Source organism: Heterocephalus glaber, unplaced genomic scaffold (assembly GCF_053883595.1).
Source record: "Heterocephalus glaber isolate CG9 unplaced genomic scaffold, H.glaber_assembly_v1.0 deba00001564, whole genome shotgun sequence".
Classification (NCBI taxonomy): Eukaryota; Metazoa; Chordata; class Mammalia; order Rodentia; family Bathyergidae; genus Heterocephalus; species Heterocephalus glaber.
In genome coordinates, this window is record NW_028258351.1 from 20,112,976 (window position 1) to 20,135,401 (window position 22,426).

The 22,426-nt window shown below is 42.8% G+C and overlaps 1 protein-coding gene across 13 annotated transcripts in view; it reads right to left on the reverse strand.

Moving 5' to 3' along the window:
* Positions 1 to 22,426, reverse strand: part of Myh10 (myosin heavy chain 10) — a 151,468-nt gene that overhangs the window by 35,279 nt on the left and 93,763 nt on the right. For 7 of the 13 annotated variants that reach the window (XM_021238036.2, XM_087191805.1, XM_021238034.2 and 4 more), the window contains 9 exons: positions 17,330 to 17,503; positions 16,852 to 16,966; positions 4,015 to 4,208; positions 3,801 to 3,922; positions 2,323 to 2,392; positions 2,077 to 2,237; positions 1,339 to 1,447; positions 1,104 to 1,235; positions 16 to 222 (listed from right to left, as the gene is read on the reverse strand). In XM_021238036.2, the coding sequence (XP_021093695.1) occupies positions 16 to 222; positions 1,104 to 1,235; positions 1,339 to 1,447; positions 2,077 to 2,237; positions 2,323 to 2,392; positions 3,801 to 3,922; positions 4,015 to 4,208; positions 16,852 to 16,966; positions 17,330 to 17,503 (1,284 nt within the window). Of the gene's footprint in view, positions 1 to 15; positions 223 to 1,103; positions 1,236 to 1,338; positions 1,448 to 2,076; positions 2,238 to 2,322; positions 2,393 to 3,800; positions 3,923 to 4,014; positions 4,209 to 12,501; positions 12,565 to 16,851; positions 16,967 to 17,329; positions 17,504 to 22,426 lie in introns of all 13 variants that reach the window. The other 6 variants (XM_021238035.2, XM_004857505.4, XM_021238033.2 and 3 more) reach the window with 1 other exon arrangement.

The following is a 22,426-nucleotide window of genomic DNA, read 5'->3' on the forward strand; positions in this document are numbered from 1 at the left end:
ACCCACTGTAAGTACCTGAATGTGTGCTTGCATTTTTTTCTTTTCATTTTGAAGGATTTGGTTTCTCTCTTCTTCTTCTTCCACTCTGGACTCCAGGTCATGGAGAATCTCCTCCAATTCCTGCTTTTTGGCAGCAAGTCTTGCTCTCATCTCTTCTGCTTCAGCAAAAAGCTCAGTTTCTGCTTGTAGTTGTTCTGCAAGGATATTCTTCTCTTCTAAGAGCTGTAATCACAACACAGGGGCTAGTACTATGATTTGCCCCAGTACACACCCGTGATATATTCCATGATGTCAATGGTCAGCACCCATCAACAAAGAAGCTGGAGTTTAAAATATATCACACCACTGGCAAACTTTCAGATATGATTTTGGCTACAGTAAAATAAGCTAGGTGAAAGTATTTCTGGTTGTTTCTGTTGCCTCAAGTTATCCTGAATATGTATTAAATTCATGCCACTTTGAGAATTACAGTTCTTTCTATTACAGTTACAAAGGGATAGATAAATAGGAGGGAAAATATTATTTAAAAGTCATAAGGTTCTTGGTGACTACTAAAGCCTATTTAATTACAAGTGATACTCTTGGCCTGTATCATGAACACCTTTGGCCTCGACTGCCATCCAGTGACACTGCTAAGCTTCTGCTCTGTCCATGAAGAGAAATCGCCATGGAGGAACACTCGACGCATTGCTGAGAAGAGGCTGGCGGGGCCTGGTGCCCAATCATCTCACCTTTTGACTTTTTGTTATTTACCCTCATTAGCAGATAAGAAAAGGTCCAATACTAGGACCTTCATCTCAAACAGATGTTAAATACAAGCTGCATAGCGAACATGACTATCTGCACATTCAAAAGATAAAAGAGAGGCAAACATGCTCGAGAGGTAAGGTTGGTTTTAACTTATGTAAATGTAATACACAAGGGATAATGCATCTGTTGACTGTATTCTGAAAATGTGTATGCTTTGGCAATGAGTGAAATGCCTCCCATAAAACAAGGCAATATGGTGGGTGTAGCTGCTTATTCAGGGTGTGGGCAGATTGCTACCCATGGGCTATGCATGCCAGCCCAGCGCAGCACAGGGTGCTGCTCCACACACGCACCTGCTGATGCTTTCTCTCCATCTCCTCCAGCTCCCCTTCCACCTTTGTCTGCTTCTCCTTCACCTTCAGCAGCTCTTCATCTTTGGCCTGAAGCTCCTCCTCCTGGCGAGTCACTTGTAGGAGAGGCTTCACCTGTAACCAAATCACACAGTTTACCATCACATCCCTGGCAGGGTTCTCACTGCCAGAGCCCTGCTGTGTGGAAAGGCTCTGGAAGGAAGTCAGCGCTGCACACCTTGGTGAAGACTCGCCACCACTGCCAGTGCCGAAGCTTCAGGTAGGCGGCGCAGTTCCGCTGCAGGACCTTTAGTGCACTGAGCTGCTGTTGCTTCTTGGCAAAAGCCCTGAAGAACAGTAAGAAAAATGATGTGAAGAAAAATGCTTCAACAGCTGTTGTCACAAGACTTTCTAAAAGCAAGCACTCCTATATGGCTAACAGAGAGCAGCCTTCAATTAAACCATCAGGTGAAGTTTGCAGGGGAAGTGGGACTTCCCACTCGAATTCATTCAACTCACTGGCCCACCTGGCTGCCTCCAGCATGTGTCAACCCCTGCACTTTCTTCCTAGATGCACCCTACACACTTTCCTCCTGCCATTCATCTGTGGACCCATATGTGAGTGCGCTCCTGGGGCTGCACAAAACTCCTGTTTTCCTGAGGCAGTAGATGTCCCTCAATGTCCCTTTGCTGGTGCACAGTCCCCCTCTCCCTCCTCCATTCAGAGCCAGCCTTCTCTCCTTCAGTTTTGGCCTCAGCGTCTTCTCCAAGGCTGTAGGCTGAGGCTGACTCCAGTTCCTTTGCTCTACATCTTGGCCCCTGTGGGAGTCCCTCATGCACCATGTGGTTCTTCAGAAGGTCCACTGTTGCCTTGGCTCTGTCTCCCACGGGAATACAGCTCCCACAAGGACAAGAACTTTCTGTCTCACACACTCTCTCTTCCCAGGTGGTGCTGAATTCACCATTACCCACTTACTTTCTGGCAAGGTAACCTCTGCAGACCGCCTGGAAGAAGATAATGATATCGGTGATTTTTAAATCTCTCTCTTCTTCTAAGTGTGCCAAAACTCCGGCTCTGAAAAATATTTTGCTCTGTCCAATTCTATATAAGTTTGGGTCCAACTCTAAAGCCCGGATCTAAGAGAGAAAGAGTTCATTTATTTTTTGCTATAGGAAAGATTATATTGACAGTTGACAAACAAAAAAATGATGAAAGGCTTACCATTCGTTCACAAGCCTGTTTGCCATCCATGAAACCTTTGGGAATAGCATTGGGAGTTAGGATCTCATATCTGTAAGACAAGATTCCAAAAAGATCTGTTGAAATCTATGAAGATATTTATCTGAGTTCTGCTTGATAAAATGGTAGGTAATATGCGAATTAATAGCAAGGGGGGGGTGACAATCTAAGGCTTTTGAGCAGATCTAATTTCTACTCCTTATAAAGTAGAAACAAGGTTCATTCTCCCAGACCAAAGCCTAGGCCTAGGAGAGTATCGAAGAGAAGTATGGTGCTTAAAAAACTTTTCATTTTTCATTTCTCACAAAAAATTCACATTTTTAAGATGCAAAGATGCTCTTTGACCTTTAAATTACAGTTGTTTTGTAGACACTTACTAGAATACAGAAAAGGCTGTGAGAGCAACGTCTGCATGCTTCTACTGAGAATACTAGAAACACCAATTCATCATGGTACTCATCTAGGTGTACACATGTTCACTGAGTGTGTGTACCTCACTGTACACAGCTATACCTCAACCAGGAAAAGTGTGGCAGAAAGACAGTGGCTAGATTAAAAGGTGAATCTTGGCTATTAGTATCTCAGATGCCAATTATTTGTCACTTTCTCCTATCGATAGAAAGTGAAAGCCTAGCATAGTGTTTATCACACAATGGAGCCACAATAGGGGCCCATCTACAAGACTGGGGTAGCTTCTCAGGTTGATGGGCTCTGGTGTCCCTTTTTATTCCATGGCACAACAGATGCTTTGAAACTGGATTTACAGAAGACAAAAAGGGAAAAACCAGCTAACTTAACTACTAAGGAAAATTGTCAAATAAAATTTTAAAATAGTGATTTCCCATGTTTGTATCAATTTCTACTGCAGACTGATCAATCTCCTTTCTTTTTTTTCCTTAATCCTTTTCTAATCTATCTTATTGCCTTCTTTATTCTAGTTATAAGACTATAATGGTGTGTGCACACACCTCTATTAGAAAAAAATACATGAAATATACATACTCTGTGAAAAAAGAAATACCCTGAAATGTTTTTAGGAATTATTCCTGGATGATTTTTATTTACTTTTAGTTTCTCTTGTATTTTCAGAATTTTTAAAAAGGAGCATTTATTATTCATCTATTTTAAACATTAAAAAACAAAACATGTTTAGATTTTAGGCAGAATTGTCTGAATGAGTAAACCGTGTATTTCCAGCTCTCTGCATTTATCTCACAGCTATTGGTGAGGGTTCTGAAGACTGAGCATATATTTGCAAATTCATAATAGTTCTTAGCTCGCTGCCTTGCTGTAAAATGGGGACTCATTTTTCTAGCAATAATCAAGGTAATAAGGATTGTTCCTTTGCTATATGAGAAAATGAGTCTAGGGAATAAGAGAAATGTTTCCTTATTACATTACCATTTTCATTCATGTTAAGATAAGCTTTGATACATATATGAAAAAAGTAAAAACAATACCTTTGTCTGAATTCCTGGAAAACTATCCGATTGGGGAACCCTTGGCGACAGATCCTGATCCCTTCCAGGACACCGTTACAGCGAAGCTGATCTAACACTAGGTGAGGATCCAGTTTTCCAGCCTAATCAAACAAGCAATAGTTTTCTAGTTTAATCTTCATCACCCGACCCTGGTCAACTTTAATTGCCAGCCTATGTTTTGCTTCACACATACCCGCTTCTCGTGATTTGGAATGATACAGCGAACAAAGTTCGGGTTCGTGTTTCGGAGAGTTGCCATCAGCTTGGTGAGGGATTCTTTGTAGAGCTGCCCGACAGTGCGAAACATACCTTTCTTGGTTTTATATGCAGAGCCAAAAGCCGTTTCGGTCATACCAGTGACTTGATCTAGACCCACAATGCGGTCCACTGGTGAGAAGAAAAGAGAAAGGGAATGTGAGCCACATGTGACTCTTCAGATGTGGCTTTCTTCAGGGGAAGAAAAGACAGTGATAGTGCAGCAGCACAAGCTTTGTGAACAAATGAGAAGAGGTGCCATATAGGTAGGGCAGTCAGCATATTTAGACACTGCACAAGCCGTGGAACCAACAGCCACACACTTATATGGCAGGATAGCACAGTCTCAGCTACCACATACCCACAAGTGCTTTCCACTGCGCTAGGACCAGGACTTCACTGTCTTGGGTAACATTCTCCCTGCTACATTTGCAAGTATTTGGTAAATAAAAGATCACTGGCAGGCATTATTGATACACAAACTGATACTATAAAAAATCTTAAAACAGGAAATGGCTCATAAAATATATACAAAATATGTGGCTGTACAAATCTACTTAATGAAGATGCTCAGGGATTAGAGACCAGAGTTAGCTCTTATTAGTCATTAGGTTTTCAGGAAGAAAAGTCATTTGAGCTAAGAAAAAATGCAGGAGATTCAATTACATCAGTTCAGATTTTAAGAAATGTATAAACTTCAGCTTTCAGCTCACAGCATGAGTAAGACTCATTAGAAGGCAAAAACACAAAAGGGAAAGGCCCTCTGGAAAAGAACCAGCGTCCAGGCTTCTTATGTGGACAAGGGTTGGACTTGCCCTCAGACACTCCCCTATTATTAAAGCAGCTGAAATGCTCACATCATCTATACAGACCTAACACTTCTAACAATGAGATTATACCTCATGCACCTGCTGCCAGCACATCCGGTGCTGGCATAATGTCCATATACTCTTATTGAAAAAACTGATAAATGAATGAAACACACCACTAAAATATTTGAAAAACAACCAGAATGTCAGTCAGCCTGTTCTTATTAATGCCCTCCTCAAGCTGGACAGCCGCCTCATTTCTTTCATTCCTTGTGAGAAGCATGCGGAGACCTGGCCCTGGGAAAAGGGCTTCAAGTACAAGATCTCAGCTGATTCTTCATTTCCAATGAGGATTTTACAGAAGAGGAAACCTGAGCCTACGAGGCGAAGTACCTGCCACAGGTTTGCAGGTCCGGAATACAAGCTGGAGAAGGGCGGGAGGAGTTGTGTCAGCCCCAGGCCCACAGAGGCAAGCCGTACTCCAGCTGCTCCCAGGAAAGCCACCAGAATCTGCCAGGGGCTGAAGCTCCTCTTGTGCACCTTCTCCCTCAGAAGTCCCATTCTTTCCTGAGCCCTCACGTCTCCCTCTTCACTTGTCCAGTACGAACAGTGCCAAATCCCACCCTTGTGCACCCCACAGGCAGCGACCTTCTCTTGACCTTGCATCCACCACTTCTTTCTACTTTGTCCAAGTCCAACTTCTTTCTAGAATCTTTCTGGAGTAATTCACATACTTGCCTCTCTGTATCTTCCCCCTAACCTCACACTGTGTGGCCAACGGCCTCCAGCCCAGCCAACTACTCAGCCAATAGGTGCCACCAGTGCTGTTCATCTGTTTACCTATGAACCATCACAGCAGCGTACTAAAAACTCTCTTCACACCTAGCTTTTTAATGATCCCCAGGTTCTCCTGTGCCTCCTCCAGACTCTGGGTCCTTGAGGACCCCTCTTCTACTTTCCTTGTACCTCATGGCACTTTCTCGGGAACCAATCTCAGCTCACTGAAATCTTTCTAGAATACAGTAAGAAACGCAGATAGTGGCCTTCTGCTTTCCTCAAGCCATAGTCTCATCTTGGGTAATTCCATTTATGACTCTAACTAGATATACCTGACTACCCAGCACCAGTTACCAGATACCAGCATTCTTCTCCCATCCAGATGTCACAAAGGTGCCTCTGCCTTCTATAAATTCTTGTGAAATGCTAGCGTGTCTGCTTTTACTCAATAATGCATCCCTGCTCCCCACATAATGTCTGGCGCTAACCCTTTATTCACATATGTTAGTGAATAAATGAAGTAGATATACATTTAAATTACAGAGAGTGGGAAATGCACTGAAAAAAAATAATGCTATGAGGGAACTGAGTTACCTCAGATCTCTCTAGGGAAATGTTACTGTGTACTCAAAGATGAAGAGTGCGCCAATAGGAAAAAACCGTTCCAGTCAGGAGAAACAGCATGAGAGAAACTCCAGGGGTAGGAAGAAGGCAGAGAGGCCAGTGCCATGGACTAAGCATCAGTGAGATCATGGTATTCCTCTCGCTGCTCTAGATTGGATGGCCTGGGGAGAGGGCTGGGGAAAGAGGCAGGAAGGCCAGGCTCTCAGCGAGACCATAGCAGCTCGAACGAGCGAGATCACAGAGAAGGAAGTTGGTGGGAGGACCACTTGCTTTTATGATTAACTTGTTATGGAATGGTAAGTAGACATTTCAAGGACCCTGGCTTGGGCAAGTGAGTGGCTGATGGGTAAGATCACAGGTAGGATGGGGAGAGAAATAGGCTTGTAGCTGTGAAGACAGGACCCAAACTCTGTGTAAGTTCTGGATATCTGTAAGACATCAAAGTGGAGGCGAGATGTGAAGGAGACAAGCTGAAAGCTCAGTCTGCTGCTAACAGGAAAGATCTGGGCAAAAAAAGTCAAGCTGGGAGTTATCATATTTAAAGTTATGGAACTGAATGGGCTATCAGAACAGAGAGAGATGAGGGCCTTCGAGCAAGCCCTAAGGAGCTTGGCAGAGGAGGAGGGACAGACACATTAAACCGCAGCCAGTTTATGCCCCACTCCCAGGGTGTTCCTCCTGTCCAAATATGACCACTGGTCACTCTAGCCTTGCTTCCTTCTGATACCCAGCTGCTCATCCAAACTTTCAAAGGTCTCCACTCCATCCTCGCTCTTCAGCTGCCCTAGTCTGGCTCTTCCCTCTGACCTAGATTCTGCAGTTCTCCCACCTGGCTTCACACCTCCATTTCATCCTTAGCCCCTGGCTGCCACAGTTTTTCCCACTATGCCTTTTGTCCCAGTGTAATGATTAACAGACATTTCTATAAGAAAAAACTAAGCATTGAAATCCTGGAATTTTCCCCTTCCCTATCAGATTCAGTCGAAATAATTTAGCCCAGGGATACAGCACAGCATGAACTGGAGCTAGAGTCAGAAACACCTCCACCCATGGGTTGTGTAATTAGGGGGTACACATTCCCCAACCTCTTCCAGCCTCAGCTCCTTCCTCTGTGAGATGGAGCCAAGGAGACCAGGTTCACAGAGTGCAGTGGCATCTGAAAGATGTTCCAGTGCTCTCTGCTGGCACCTCTCTTGCCATTTTCCCACACAACCTCCAAACTCCAACTGGACAAACGGGCTGCCTTTCCCCAAAGACATAATGACTTCTCCTTCCTCCTTTTCTCTGTTTGCATTCCCTCCAGTTATCGGGTAAACTCCTCAATTTTGTAGATCTCCATTCTTTACTTCAGAGAAGTCTTAAACTCGGTTCCCACCTGCCTGTGAGGCTAATCAGGCTATCTCCCTCCTCTGAGCTTCAGATCCCCTAAGGACAGATCCCAGGACACAGCTGAGCTTGGGGTGGGGATGGAGAGAGGACGGGGCCCAGCATCCTACACACTCAGGGTTGTGGGAGCTGTTCCCATGTCTCTTTGACCCATGCCCACCAGCTCAGATGGTTCCCACTGCTCGCCCACCGCCCAGTGCTGGCCAGGGGACAGTGCCCAGCACCTAGAAGCTGGTTAACACAACCAAAAAAACAAATGACTGCCACCCCGAAAGAGCAAGTGATCACGTCTTCTTTGCAGGGATGTAATTACACTGGTTTTGCAGTGAGTTAGCCTGCAGCTAACAGGCTAATTTAAATAGCATGCTGCTGTGTTAGCACTGCAGTTCCAGTTATCAGAAACTACAATCATAAAATGTGGCTGATTTTTAATTTTAATAATGGTGATCCAAACCTAATATTCAGATTTTGAAAAAAGTGATGCTCTAGACTTTCATTTTATTTCTTTAATTCAAAAATTTTAAACACATGGTTAAATTCTGCCTACGAATAAAACTATCTTGTGGGTAACAGAGAAGCACTTTAAGAAATTCATTAAATGATTTGGGCCACATGGGTAATGTATGATTTCACTCAAAAATCAAGACCCAGAAAAATTTCAATTTTAAAAGTATTTTCTTGTGGAAATGGCTATAGCAGCAAACAGAAAAAGGTAGGAAACAAGACAAAATCCGGCAGTGACTACTTGGGATCACAGCCGCTGCTGGGGACCTAACAGGCAGGAGTCTGGCCCACAGTCTTGGGCTGGGCTAAGCGGGGACACAGGCTCATCCCTCTACCAGCACTTCTCTCTGAGGGGCCAGGACAGCCTGGGCAGGGTTACTGGTAGGTATTTAACTTCCTTATTTCGGTAACACAAGACAATTCTACTCTAACACTGATGAAAATGTAACTAAACAGTTAAAGACAGAGAGGAAACAAATACTTAACTGCATGAATTCCTAAAAACAATCAGCTTCAAATAGCATATCTCCATAATATCTACACAGTAACAACACATTTATAACCATTACATAACTGTTGCTAGAACCAATCTGTTACAGTTATTTCTTTAGAGTATTTGGAAATTTTCAGAAGAATTCTAGGAAGTCCAGAGGTTGAGAGGAAGCATGTGATTTAAAGAGAAAGCAACCTTTCTTATCCCAAGCACTAGTATTAAGCTGAACTTGAACGCTGTCTCCTCTCTCTTCCCCATCCCTTTCGGAAGTCCAGGGTTTGGGGCCAATGGGAAGCTTCCTCACCCCAACCCACCCCTGGCAGGTCAGGATAGCCTGCTATTGCTCTGCTGCCCCTGCTTCTCTCCATCAGGTCCAAGTCTTTAACTTACGTTGATACTGGCAGCACAATATGAATACAAGTGGACTTGAATTAAACAAAAAACAAGCAAATAAGTATTTATTGAATGTTTCTGTTTTTCACGAGAACAGCAGCCACCAGGGTATAACACAGCTGCGGCAGCTGCAGGCACAGCCTGGGAAAATGCAACTCTCAACATCATGCACCCAGGCACTTCCCATGTGCCAGGTGCAGGCTCACCATCACCCTGAGGGCCAAGTCTCACTGCCCTCACTTGGCCTCCGAATCTCCAACTGCAGTACCCAAACACTATTTCTCCTTGAGTTCACAACTGCTAGTAAACCTGAAATGATTATCTATATTACTGCCATCACAACAAACAGTCCACTGAAAATGATTCAGCTAAGTCTATAAAATGTCACAGACCCAAACAGCACTTAAGAGATTTTGACCAATGGACATAAGCTGTGAAGAGATTCAATGGCTACTGTTCTCTGCCTTTAATGTCTTACTGGAAAAAAAAGAAAAAGGCTGGTTCAGAGCATCAGAAGTCAGAACATCTTCACGGCTATGTTTTGAGCATGGCTAAGGGATGAATTCTGCCTAAGTAATGGCAAGAAGGTAGGTAAGAATCCAGCAGAGATCACAGCATGAAGGGCCCGGAAGAGCTGGTGATAGTCAGGTGGGCGAACCTTCCTGTGGCAGGAGCCAGCCCTCCTCAGGGACTCTCAGCCTGAGTCAATCACTGTAACTCCATCAAGGGCTTCTTCTATGAAAAACTGAGAAGAGGTGGGGGGAACTTTCAATAACAGTTAAAATGTGTTTTGTGGTGCCTCTCAGGTTCTCTCTTATTTTTCCTCTCATGGTACCTTCTGGATGTGCCAGCTGCAATCTAGCACATGCAGGGTGCAAGGATCTAACATGACACTACTCTGTGAAGGAGATTATCCTGCGGTGTAAACCAGTGTTAAGACATATTATATGTCACTGTCCCTCCAAATGGTTTGGAGCAGGTCTAAAGCCACTGACAGTTCCCTTCTGTCCCAAAGCCTTGATTGTAACTTTGAGGTTACAATCTCTCTTTGCTGGTTCATTCATTTTTCAGTCTCCACTACTGGATTATTTCAGAAGTCCAGACTTCCAAGTATATTTGGAAGAAAATGAGATTATAGCAAAATTAGAGATTATAGCAAAAACCTGTAGGACTTCACATTCTGCTACTAAGAATTCCTTTTTCATTCTGCATCCATCCTTTGATACTTTAAGAAACATCTCTCTATCCCAATCTCTTGTTAGTCCTCAAAAGTCTGCACACTTCGTGTCCCCAACATTATAAATACACATAATATGTAAATATAAATATACAGAAAAGCACAGAGCCCATATTAACTCTGTGTGCCCTCCTTTAGAGAGAGGCTCACTAAAGTGAGTAGTCACAGGCAATCACAATCTGGATCCCAGAAACTCCTTCATCCACTGCCTTCAGGGGAAACACTGAAAATACCAATCTTCACCATTTTCATTTTTAAGTTCCTTACCCTTCCCTGGGTTCTCTTGAAGCCATAGACATATACTAAAGACAGAAAGAATTTGCTGTAGAATATATACAGCTTAAAAGACTATATTTAGCCATGGTAGATGACGGGCCTTCAAGGAGAAGCAGAAATTGAGACCCTCCATAGCTGGTTTATCCAAGTAACTCAACCAAAGGCCATTTCACAGCAACAGAACCGCGGACATTTTCAGGGTCAAAGTGAGAATGTGGTGGGGTGAATGAACTCACTTCCTATTTATTCATTAAAATAAAGCCATCCGGGAGTGGCTCTGTACTGGACTTTGCCTGATCTATATCCCCTAAAGATCACGGTCCCACAGGAAAGAGCATTTGCGCCTTAGAGGAAGAAAAGTCCATGGTCGGAGTGTTAGGCAAAGCTGCTATGTGGAAAACTCAGGTGTGGGATTGGCACCCGTCTATCTAGGCAGCAGTTTCTCACTCAATGACTTATTCATGGTGGATCTCATTTGTGCTAGGTGCTAGGGAAATGACAGAAGTAACAACAGGCCCTGCTCTACTTTCAATGACCCCACAGACTGGGATTCTCTTAGGAGATTAGGAATCCAAAGAGGACACTTTACTTTGGGAGAACTGCCAAGAAATCAAGCTTGAACCTTTTGTCAAAACACAAATCTTGGGGCCAAGGATTTAGCTCAGGGGTGCCACCACCTGCCTTGAAAGCGGAAGGTTCCGAGTTCGATCCCCAGTACCAAAAAAAAAAACCACCCCCAAAAACCCCCACAAGTCCTCAGCAGAGCATCAGCTGCTTCAACCTCAGCTAACTTGCCCTTAACTGTCTGTCCCTCTAAGCAGCACTGTTAATGCCCCCCAAGGCCAAAGATGACCCAGTTTGCGGGTTTCTTCCTTTGGAATTCTGTGGAATTTTCATCACACCTCCTGCTTTCTTTGGCATAATCTATTCTCTCCTCCTACCCCAAGCTTTCAACCTATGTTTTTCATAGTATGTGAGCTGGAATTGATGGCAGGAATCCTGAGTTGGACTGAAATAGACATAGTCTTTTAACATTTTTAAAATATGAGATGAATTCTGATGAATTTAGATGAATTCTGAGATGAATTTAGATCTTAGCATTATCATGTTCTAAATTCATAAGGGAAATTTTATAAGACGAATTCGACTTTCTCCTTTGAATTTTGTTACTTGCCAATTTCACTAAACAATTTTCATTTTTATACTGAGCTTCTGGAGGCCCTCTAGCCATGGTAGGATGTATTCAGGGCTAAGGATTTAGACTGCAAAGCCAAAACATTTGGAGCTCAACTTCAAGTTTCAAAGTCTAAATGGAACACTGCATTCTATAAGTCTCAAACTGCACATATTAAGCCTTGTGGAAAGGTTTGGCACCTCCAGTTCAAACCAAAAGGCCAACAGCTAGTTGTGCATACCAATTCCAAACCAAAGGCACAATAATGAGACCAGTACTCCTGAGAGAAATGTGTAGTTATTTGTTTGCAAAATATTAGTGACTTAAAAAGAAAAAAATTAAGAGTTGAAAATTTAAAAGTGACTCAAAGACAAAGGAGATGGCATTTAGCAGATCAATTCCTAGCAATTCCCTTGGAGGACCGTGTATCAAAATGGCACTATTGGAAAAGGTAGTGACATACCTTTTAATATGCAATGCTGTAAGTGCTATGAAAATAAGAAGGACTGTGTATGCAGTAGCAATTGAATTGGTTATGCACTCAAACAGTTGCCTTGAGGTATAAAAAAAAAACTGAGCATGAAATGAGAGGTTCATGCAGGCCTATGAGCAAAACAAAAACAGAAACCCAGAAACCAGTCCCAACCCCCAGTGTACCCTGCCCTCCCCAGACACCCGGCCCGCCCCTCCAATTTTTCCTGTGGGCTTAAAACCCTTCTGTTTTGGAAAACCTACAGGCTGTATACATTCACCTGGTGGCTCATGAAGACCAGAAACACTGTCATAGAAAGAAGCTCTCTGAATATTCTGAATCTCTAAAGCAGAGAAACAGTAAAAACAGGACAGAAGAGCAAATACACAAACACTTCAGTTAGTGTGAACGACATTCAACATCACAAGTAAACTTTGGAACTGGGCTATAACGGCAGCCAGTCCAGGGCAGATCCCATGCAAACATTACTGTTTTTATAAAATAAGCTTAAGCTGAATCAGAAGAGCACACTTCCAAATCCAGGTGTGAGCACACCTGATTATTCCAAGTACGTGCAGGGTGGTATCTGAGAGTAATAAGCTACTAGTTGTCTATCACAAAACATTTTGCATTTAGTACATCAGAACAAGACTGTAGTTAAGTTATAGCACCATGGTAAAGGTAAATATTAGTGTCTTTTATTGTCAAAAATTCATATGGCTATGAAGTTTTATTTCTAGTAACAGGTTTTGGAAACAAAATTTACTTCAAATACAAATTACTGAAAGATTGGAAACTACCATTAAGGAAAACAAAGTTCAAGTTCTCTTGTAGCAAAATGTTAAAATAATAAAATCCTAAGAAATGGATTATACTATTATCATGAGAATACCCTAGAAGGAACATTTACATGAAAATGCAATCCCTATTTTTTTTTAAAATAAGCCTTAAGAAGTGGTAAGAAATCCTATGTAGCTGGTAGAGAGATCCCAATACAATATCTTTTAGCAAAAACTAGGGCACTATAAATCTCTAGGGCAGGGCTGCCACTAATACATCTTATTCCTTCTGGTTTGGCCTTGAGAAAACTGTAAAACCCTGAAACAAAATGGATTTTAACATAAAATGTCTTATACTCAAGGCACTAACCCCTCATAGGAAAGATGTATGTATACATCATATATTCATTCATTCATGGTCAACCTGTGATTTTCTACTTTTGCATTTCAATGGCTATGAAAATAATCATGTCATTTTTCTTTTCCAAAAAGATGCTCTTGTCCCAGGAGAACTATACCTCATAAGTGAACAGTGATGATTCCCCACCTTAGAACCCTCATCCAACTTTAGTGCCTGCCACTGACCTTGTATACAAAACATACAGTCTCCAAACTCAGACAAATCTGGCACTGCCCCTCCACTTGCCTCTGGCCTGAATGACAGCACTCCCCATTGTGAGTGACCCCTGAGGTCTTGTCACTCAGATTCAATCGGCTGTCCACCGAGGCTGATGGGTGACAGGACTTCCCCCCAATAGTGGCATGAATAGGAGAGCAAGCATGTATAACTGTTAGAGCAGAAGCAGACAGCCAAATCAAAAACCAGGGTAAGACTTCTCTTAGCCTATTGTGACAGAGTAGCCAAATGCACTCTCATGGTGTGTGTATTGAGCAGGTGAGGGACACAAGCAGGGCCATGCAATCAGTGCAGCCAGTGATGTCAGAACTATGGTACAGATGAACAGGGATGGTGCTGGGGGTATAGGGCTCAGCAAGGTTGTGGGAGTTTCCTCTTCTGTAATCAGATAAATAACTTCCCTGTACCTAGCAAATGGAAATCACAAAGGTGCTGGTAAGGAATCTCCAGATATGGTCCTACCTGTAAGACCTATCACATGTGATTTATAACTTGTACTCAGTATTCCAGCCTCTCGTATCCACCACGACCTGGCCAACTTTCTGGTCCTGAAACCGTACCACCCCGCTGCCAAAGTCCTTGCCATGAGTCCAAAGTCGAAAAAGGAAGCCCAGCAAGCTGGGAGGCAGGGGGAGAGAGGGGGCATGTCTTTCATTTTGCTTCCACATCTGTCTCACAATATTGCCAAGGGAAGTACCTAATTAGACGTGCAGTAGTATAGAAATGGGGTAAGAAATAGTTTTTGGTTGAATATGAAAATAGGAGTCAAAAGAGGGGTCTTAATGTCAGAACATGTATATAAAGTCAGGACCTGATTTCCTTTATTAATCTGCAGTGTTCTCAATATGCCTACTCCTCTTCAAAAGAAAGAGAAGACCAGGTTCTGAGGCTTTGACAGGGAAAACTCTTCCCTCGGCAACTTTTCCTCAGCATTCCTTCCAGGTCCACTGTCACCTTTAGTCCCCTCCCTCTGCACCTCTACCTTCAATATCTTTTACCCCAATCTAGCTAACAAACTGCTCCTTTTTACTTCCTCAAATTGAGACTGAACAAACCTGAAAATGGTCTTTATCTAAACTCCCCTTGAACTGGGCCATCAAGGAGCCCTCAGAAGTGAGCCTGGCTCTGGCCATCACGCTGTTTCCTGCTCACTCACCCTTCCTGCCCTATCCCTACTCTAAAGCCAAAATGGAAACCACTGAGAGCCCCTCCCTGTTTCTGTCCTGTGACTGCCTATGCTCCTTCCTCCCCCACACCAACCTCACTTCTGAAAATGCCTCACGAGGTACTCAGGCCCTGCTGAGTTACTTCATGTACCTTCTTACCCAAAGATGCTGAGGGTGTAATCGGAACATGAACGCTCATAAATCAGTGCTGAGGACACTCAGTAACGTGTGGCTCAACACAGGTTAGCTCCACAGTTTAATCAATATTATTATCCTTCAAGAACAAAGAAAACAGTATCCTTCATGACATTCCGCTCTAGCACCTCAGGAAAAAGGTCTTTGTTTCCTGTTGCTCATTTTTTTTTTGGTACCGGGAATCGAACTCAGGGCCTTGCACTTGTTAGGCAGGCACTGTGCTGCCATGCTACATCCTCGGCCCTGTTGCTCATTTTTAAAACCTTGCTCCACACCATTCACATGGCTTTCATCACAGATAACACAGACACTCAACAGTCTGTGCATGGATCGCCTGGTCTACAACTTTCCTGTTGTAAGGTTTGGAAAAGTGTGCCAGGAGTAGGGGCTGAGCAAGCGTGTGTGCCCGTGTGACCTACAAAGACTCCACTAGTCACAACGGAATCAGCTCCTGAGAGAATGTGACTTATTTATCATTATTTATTTAATTAGTTATGATGGGCAGCATGGCACCACTTCCATCTGTGCTGCCAACTCGCCAGTGTTGGTCTTTCTAGCACCGGGGACCTGTGACAACCTGCGCTCAGTCTTCCTTCTCACTCTAGTTCTGGTTTCTCAGATACCATGCCAACATCACCCAGCAGGGCAGCTCAGATCAGATCCACTCTGAAGGGCCTGGGCCCTCTTCTCTGTCCTCAGACAGCATCCCTCAGCTGACTAGGCCACTGCAAGGGACAGCGGGTACTCAATAACTAGTTGGAGACTTCTCTTTAAAAGTTTTACTTATAAGAAAGCTGGCTTCCCCTCATACCTCCTTTTGGACTAGTCTCACGCACAGCCTCTCCCCAGGACACGGGCATGTATGTGTGCACCACCCTATGCTGTCCCTGCAGGCTTCTCACTTGCACTAGGCCTGGCACACGTGGTCAGTCCGGAGCAGCCACCTCTCCCCTGCTCACTGTGTTCATTCCTCTAATTTTCCCTTTGCCTCAATCGCCCTAACCCCTTTCTTTTTTGCCTTTTGCATTTCTTTCCCTCTCTCTGAGAAGACAGCTAGATTCTTAGATCTTGAGATGCTACAGAGAAAGAAGTATACTAGTTACTCAGTAGGCCTGGCCTCAAGGTCAAGGCCTAAAGCAGAGGCAGTTCCAAGGCTAAGGTCCTATGTGGCCTGAGGCTAAGCAAAGAAGGAGACAGAACTAGGATGAAGTTAAACAGTGAGAGCTAAACTGAGGAGATGTGTCCCTGTTATGTGTAAAAACACAGAGGTGTTTGGTTTTTCTGGTATTAGGCAAAATCTAGTCTATGATAAACATCACCAAAAACCTTCATATGAGGTTCACATACCCCAAAGAACTATAAGGACTAGTGGAAATAGAAGCAACCAATCAATCTGTGCAAGTTATCAGAGTTCATTCACCAGCCACTCTGTGAGTGTGTGTATGTGTGTGTGAAGGGGGCAGCACTGGTGGAGGACACAGCTTGGCAGACCTGTACACAACACCAGGTAAAAGGCACGTGCAGGGTTTCTTGGGTGTTCCATCCCCATACCCTTATATTCTAACTGAATTGTTACTGGGGTGCCTGAGGCACCCTGTAGTTCTTTGTGGGCCTGAGCTTAGAATATTTCCATATTTCCCACAGCGTCTGACCAAGAGGGCAGATGTTTTTATCTATTTCTTAACCCAAGCACTCTCAAAATGGATAACTTCTGATATAATGGCAGCCCTGCTCTAGGGAAAGACTTTAAAGTTAAAAGAAAAAAATTATATATATAAACAAAGAACCATAAATAAACCTTAACTATAGTAGGTTCCAGCCAGGCTTAATTACAAACACAAGCACATTCTTACCATCCTTCCAGAGCTCAGCCACAAATCTGTCCGAAGACTGGTGTAGGAGGGTGGCCACATTGTCATTCAGAGGGTCCATGTTCTTCATCAGCCACTCATCTGCCTTATAGTCCACCTATCCCACACCAAAACCAAATGTAATGTGGTGAAATGGAAAACACAAAGCCAGATGCAGAAGCAACAGACATTGTAAGACTTAGCCAAAAATTTTTGTAGAACAATCTAAAAAAATGGACTGTCTCAAATGCAAAATATTTGTAATACATATTTAAGTGTTATTTATAAGCACCTCTGTTACACCTTCATAAAACATGGTAAAATTACAAACACAACAATTTTATTTTATTTTATGTATTTATTTCTGGTACTGGGGATTGAACTTGGGTCCTTGCGCTTGCGCAGCAGGCGGCGAAACCACTGAGCTAAATCCCCAGCCCAAACACAATTTTATGGAGTTATTCAGTGTAAGGCCTCTTACCTTCCCTGCATAATGTATAATGCAAAAGTCCGCTTTGTCTTTCAGTTGCCGAGGTTTCTGAAACTTGGAGTGGGATCCTTGCTCCTGAACCAGTTTTTCAACAAAGGTTTTATCTGTGGCTTTAGGGAACCAGCACTCTTCATCCAGAAGGGCCAGGACACCAGGAGGGTTAGCCTGGTCACGAGAGGCAAGAATTGCATGTCACTGATGCCACTGGGCTTGACAGATGAACTTCCAACACAATTAGAGCTTAATAAAGATCTATGAGGGCCGGGGATTTAGCTCAGTGGTGCTGCTGCCTGCCTCACAAGTGCAAGTTCTTGAGTTCGATCCCCAGTACAAAAAAAAAAACTATGAAAAATCTATTACTAGGATGGAAAACAATGCCCAAAATGTAACAAGTTTCATACACTGAGATCTCAAACTTCTAAGAACAGGCAAGAAAACTGATAAGTAACTTATCTAGTACATTCCTAAATATATAAATTGTAAGTATTCTAATTTCAAGTAAATAGCCCCTCCAAAACTGCAAATAAAGGAGTCAGAAAGGAACTGGTGTGGTGGTGGTGGGGAAATGGTGGAAAGACAAAACTGGAGTATTAATGTTTAATGACTGGCTTGGTAAATTTTTCTAAAATCTGAACTAATTACTTGCTTCAGATATTTTACATCCTAAGTGGTATAAGTTTTAAGTGATGACTAAATAAATTGTGCACTTGGTAAAATATTTTAAAATAGTATTAAGTACAGCGTATGGAAAGTGACGAAATAATTCATCTATTGTTCTATATATTTTAACAAACATCTGAGTGCCTACTTTATGTCACTCAATTATAAGTTCATTGAAAAAAGGCCTCAATGAATCCACAGAGACAAGTTTTACAGCCAGGGTTGGGAGGAGGGTCATGGGGAATGACTGCTGATGGGTATGGGCGTTTTTTGGGGGGCTGGGGGAGTGATGAAAATCTCGTAGAATTAGTGGTGATGGGTGCATGTAAACCATTGCATTGTGGCCTTAAAAGGATGAATATTAAGTGGATTTGTCTCAGTTAAAAAATAAAAAAGGCCTAGAGCTTGCCATTCTCTGAAATGATTTCTTTTGGAGGTAAATAACACATGGAAATGAAATGAAGTATTTATATAGAAATGGTCTACTTTCACAATGCTTCTGGGTCATCACTAATTGCCATACTGCAAATATAAGTGTGTGCTACAAGACTGAACTTGTACCAATTTTTAGGTATACCCATAAAATCAGTCTTTTTTATTAGACTGGGGATTGAACCCAGGGAGTGCTAAGCTGTATTCCCAGTCCTTAATTTTTTAAAAATTCTGAGACAGAACCTCACTAAGTCTAGGCCTGTCTCCTCGAGTTGGGATCCCCTACCTCAGCCTTGAGTAACTGGGGTTAGAGGTACATGTAGTGATGCCTGGCCAACACACACACACACGCACGCACGCACGCAAAATGGTGTAAGAAATGTGGCCAGCAAAGGGTGAATGCCAGCAGGTAGAAGCTGAGAGAACCTTTCTGCAGTCGAGAACTTTACCCCATGGTTCTTCCACCTGCAAAGACTTTCAGGGCTTCAAATCAGCTGAAAGAAGGTACTGATCAGAAGTGACCAGAATTAGGTAACCCTAGAGGAGCGAGGGCTCAGAGTGGCAGGTAACTCAACCCACCCCTATCACCTGACAGCTTGGAGAAATGAAGCTCCATATTAACCGAAACAGCCACCTTTTAAACCATAATTTTTACATTTCTAATCCATTTTAATGAAAATATTCCCAAATCCCACAGAATTCCAAATGTGATTTAATTTTTTCTAAATAACCCGTGGCAGGATGATGATGAATATTCATTACCGAGTCTCATTTCTATTTTTTCTACTTCAGCCTTCTGTGTCAAGATCTCTAGTATCACTCCTCCTTTTAGCCAAGATTTCTAAAGAACTGGAAGTTTAGGAGACCGCACTTCTGTATAATGGTCCGGCTTCCGGAGCCCAGAGGCTCACAGCCTTGCCTGCTACCACCTCACACCAGGGAAGGCCTGGGCTTGTGAGTGGTGAGGTGACACTGGGACAGGATAGGGGGTGCCACCAATCTTTACTCTCCATTTTGAAAGGAAGATCAGTGGAACTATGAACTAATTCCATTTCACCTAATTACCAATAAACTCTTTTATACAGTTTAAATTTTTCCCTAAATCAGATCTCATTTCTATGAATAAATAGAATAATCCTAAAGTTGAGGTGAACAGTGGGTCGGCATTAAATCTGGAATTCTTTCCCTCCCTTTCTGAGCTGTGTCTCCTTTAAATGAAGACAGCTCAGGCAGGGAGTAAGAATCTAGGGGAAAGCCTAGAATGCCAACACATGGAGTACAGGAAGGAGAATGAAAGGCGGATAGAAAAGAGAACAGAGGGAGGCAGGAAGTGGGCAGGAAAAGAAAGAGGGAATTAATCAACTAATTTAGTTCACTGCCCACAGTGTCTAGGTACAGCCAGTTACTGTGAATGCCATATTCTCCCCATTCCTGTACTTTCTGAATACTTCAGCCAAGTGACTCCCAAGATATTGCTTTCAATGTGTTGTTCACCTGATAATTTCTGTCCATAAAATTCATCCCCTAAACCTTACTTCCTTCATAACATCCACATCCATGAAACTTTCTATGCCACTCTCAGCCTTTGGCCTTTCTGAGTTTTTCTGGTACCAGGGATCGAACTCAGGACCTTGGGCTTGTGACGCAGGAGGCAGCACCATTGAGCTAAATCCCCAGCCCTAGCCTTTGGCCTTTCTGGATTCACAAAGCACTGCTTACACCAATGAGCTACCACTATGGTCTGTTCTGTTCTCTGGCTTTAAGATCATGTCTTTGTGGATCAGGGTGATGCTATCTATTCTTCCATAGTGGCCTGCTTCCCCCACCTGCATTCTCAGAACACCATGAAGGATTTAATAAATTCTTGCCAGCTCTTAATATTATCCTAACCCAATAATATTTATGCTTAATATACCTGCAAAAACTGAAAAAATGAATATCAAAACCTCTTGCCTTACCTATTATACTATGAATTGATCATGAAAGTTGAAATTAATTGCTCTCTGCATCACTGTGACTTTTAGAGTAAAATTACGTAAAAATTTTAAAATATGAAAAATAGTATACAAAGGATTTTGTCCTAGAGTATAAAGCAAAAGAAATGCACTTGAGAAATTAAGAAGATTGTACATTTGTGGAACACACTGAAGGGTCACAAAATCACTAGATTTTAAAATCCTCTAAGAACATTTAAAAAAATAGGGTTGATAGTTTTTCATTTGAATTGTTTTGGCACAATTATTCCTACAGACAGAGCAAACTTTTTTTTTTTTTGGTACTAGGGATTGAACTCAGGACCTTGTGCTTGCGAGACAGGCATTGGAACCACTGAGCTAAATCCCCAGCCCAAACAGAGCAAACTTATGTGTTCTCTTCCACCCCAACATACAAGTGCAGGTACACAGCTCATCTGAAAATGCAGGACCCCCAGTGTCATGCAGACACATGCAAGGACCACCCCAGGTAATAGGTCACCATAGTAACAATGGGAAATGCTCCATTCCCTTATTTTTTTTTTTTTCCATTCCCTTATTTTTTGGCAACAGGGCAGCAGTAAAACATATTCATGTGCTTGCGTATGTATGAAAGTTAATTGGAAGTTACTACAAGTATGCTGTGAATATTACCTCTAAAAGATGCTACAAGATACACAGAAGCAGCTATTCCCACAACTATAGGCAATTTGAACTCTGCCCCAACAGCTATTGAGATGGTTAATCTTGACTGTTGACTTGATTGGCTTGAGAGATGCCTAGGAGATTAGTAAAGCATGCTTCTCGGTATGTCTGGGTGGGTCATGACCCTGGCGATTATATCTGGTCCCTGGCCCTTCTTCTGGGGCTCTTCTTCTGTATTCTACTTCCTGGTAGCCATGAGGTAAGCAGCTTTCCTCTGATATGCTCTTCTGCCATGATGCTTCTGGCTTGGAGCCAGCTGACCACGGACTAAAACCTTGGAAATCATGAGCCAAAGTAAATCCTGTATGCCAGATATTTTGTCACAGCAACGGGAAGCTGACCAATACAGTTATGGTGCCTTTTTCTTGCATAGGAGTCAAGTGAAAATTATCAGTTGTGTTCTTTAAACACAAGTTTCTAACGTGGTATCACTATGTCTTAAAGGGACAGAAAGTCTCCTAGGTTCCTCCTCTTATTTGCTACCACTCTTGCTCACTACAGGTACCATGCCATCCAAGATTTCTATACACTGGACCTCCACCATCTCCAAATGCCTGGAACACAGGCAGCAACCAGACACTGAACAGCAACAGAAAGATTTTCTTCACAGCCTTCATCTCCTAGGAGAGACCTCAGAGCTATTGCTGTAGCTTGCCTACCTAACCTAAAGTTCCTAACTGGAACTTTACATAGATTATGAGTAGCAATATAGGAGGCCCTAGGTTCAACCCCCAGTACCACACACATATACATGCATGCGCATGCACACACACACATACACACACACACACACACATATCTGTTCAAGATCCCATGAAGGGGAGTTTAAAAAAATGAATGAATTATGCGTATTTCTGTGTTTTTACATGACAATAAATCAACCAGAAAATAATTTCTGATGCTTTCTACAACTGCCATTAAAATATACCTGCCTCAAAGAACACCCATTCCCCCTCCCCACTAAAAAACCTAAGACTTCAAATTTAAAAATCTGCCAAAATAAAAACACTTTTGTACTTACAAGGGCAAGTTTTAGTCATGCAATAAATGGATTTATGTGACATGTCTCATCCTCAGCTAAATAAAGAGTCCCTCTACTGCTTAGGACAGTGGTAATGGAGATGGATAGTTGAGGTGGCAGGTGATGCTCCAACACTCTGGGCCAGGTGTATGCCAAGACCACCACCACAGTGGCCTCTGTAGTCTGTGAAGACCACAGCACATTCTCTAACATACCTGCACATGCAAGGGTAGGAGCAAAGCTACAAGAAAGGAGAGCTCAAGGGTTTTACTGAGATGACACATTTAAACAGGTTTA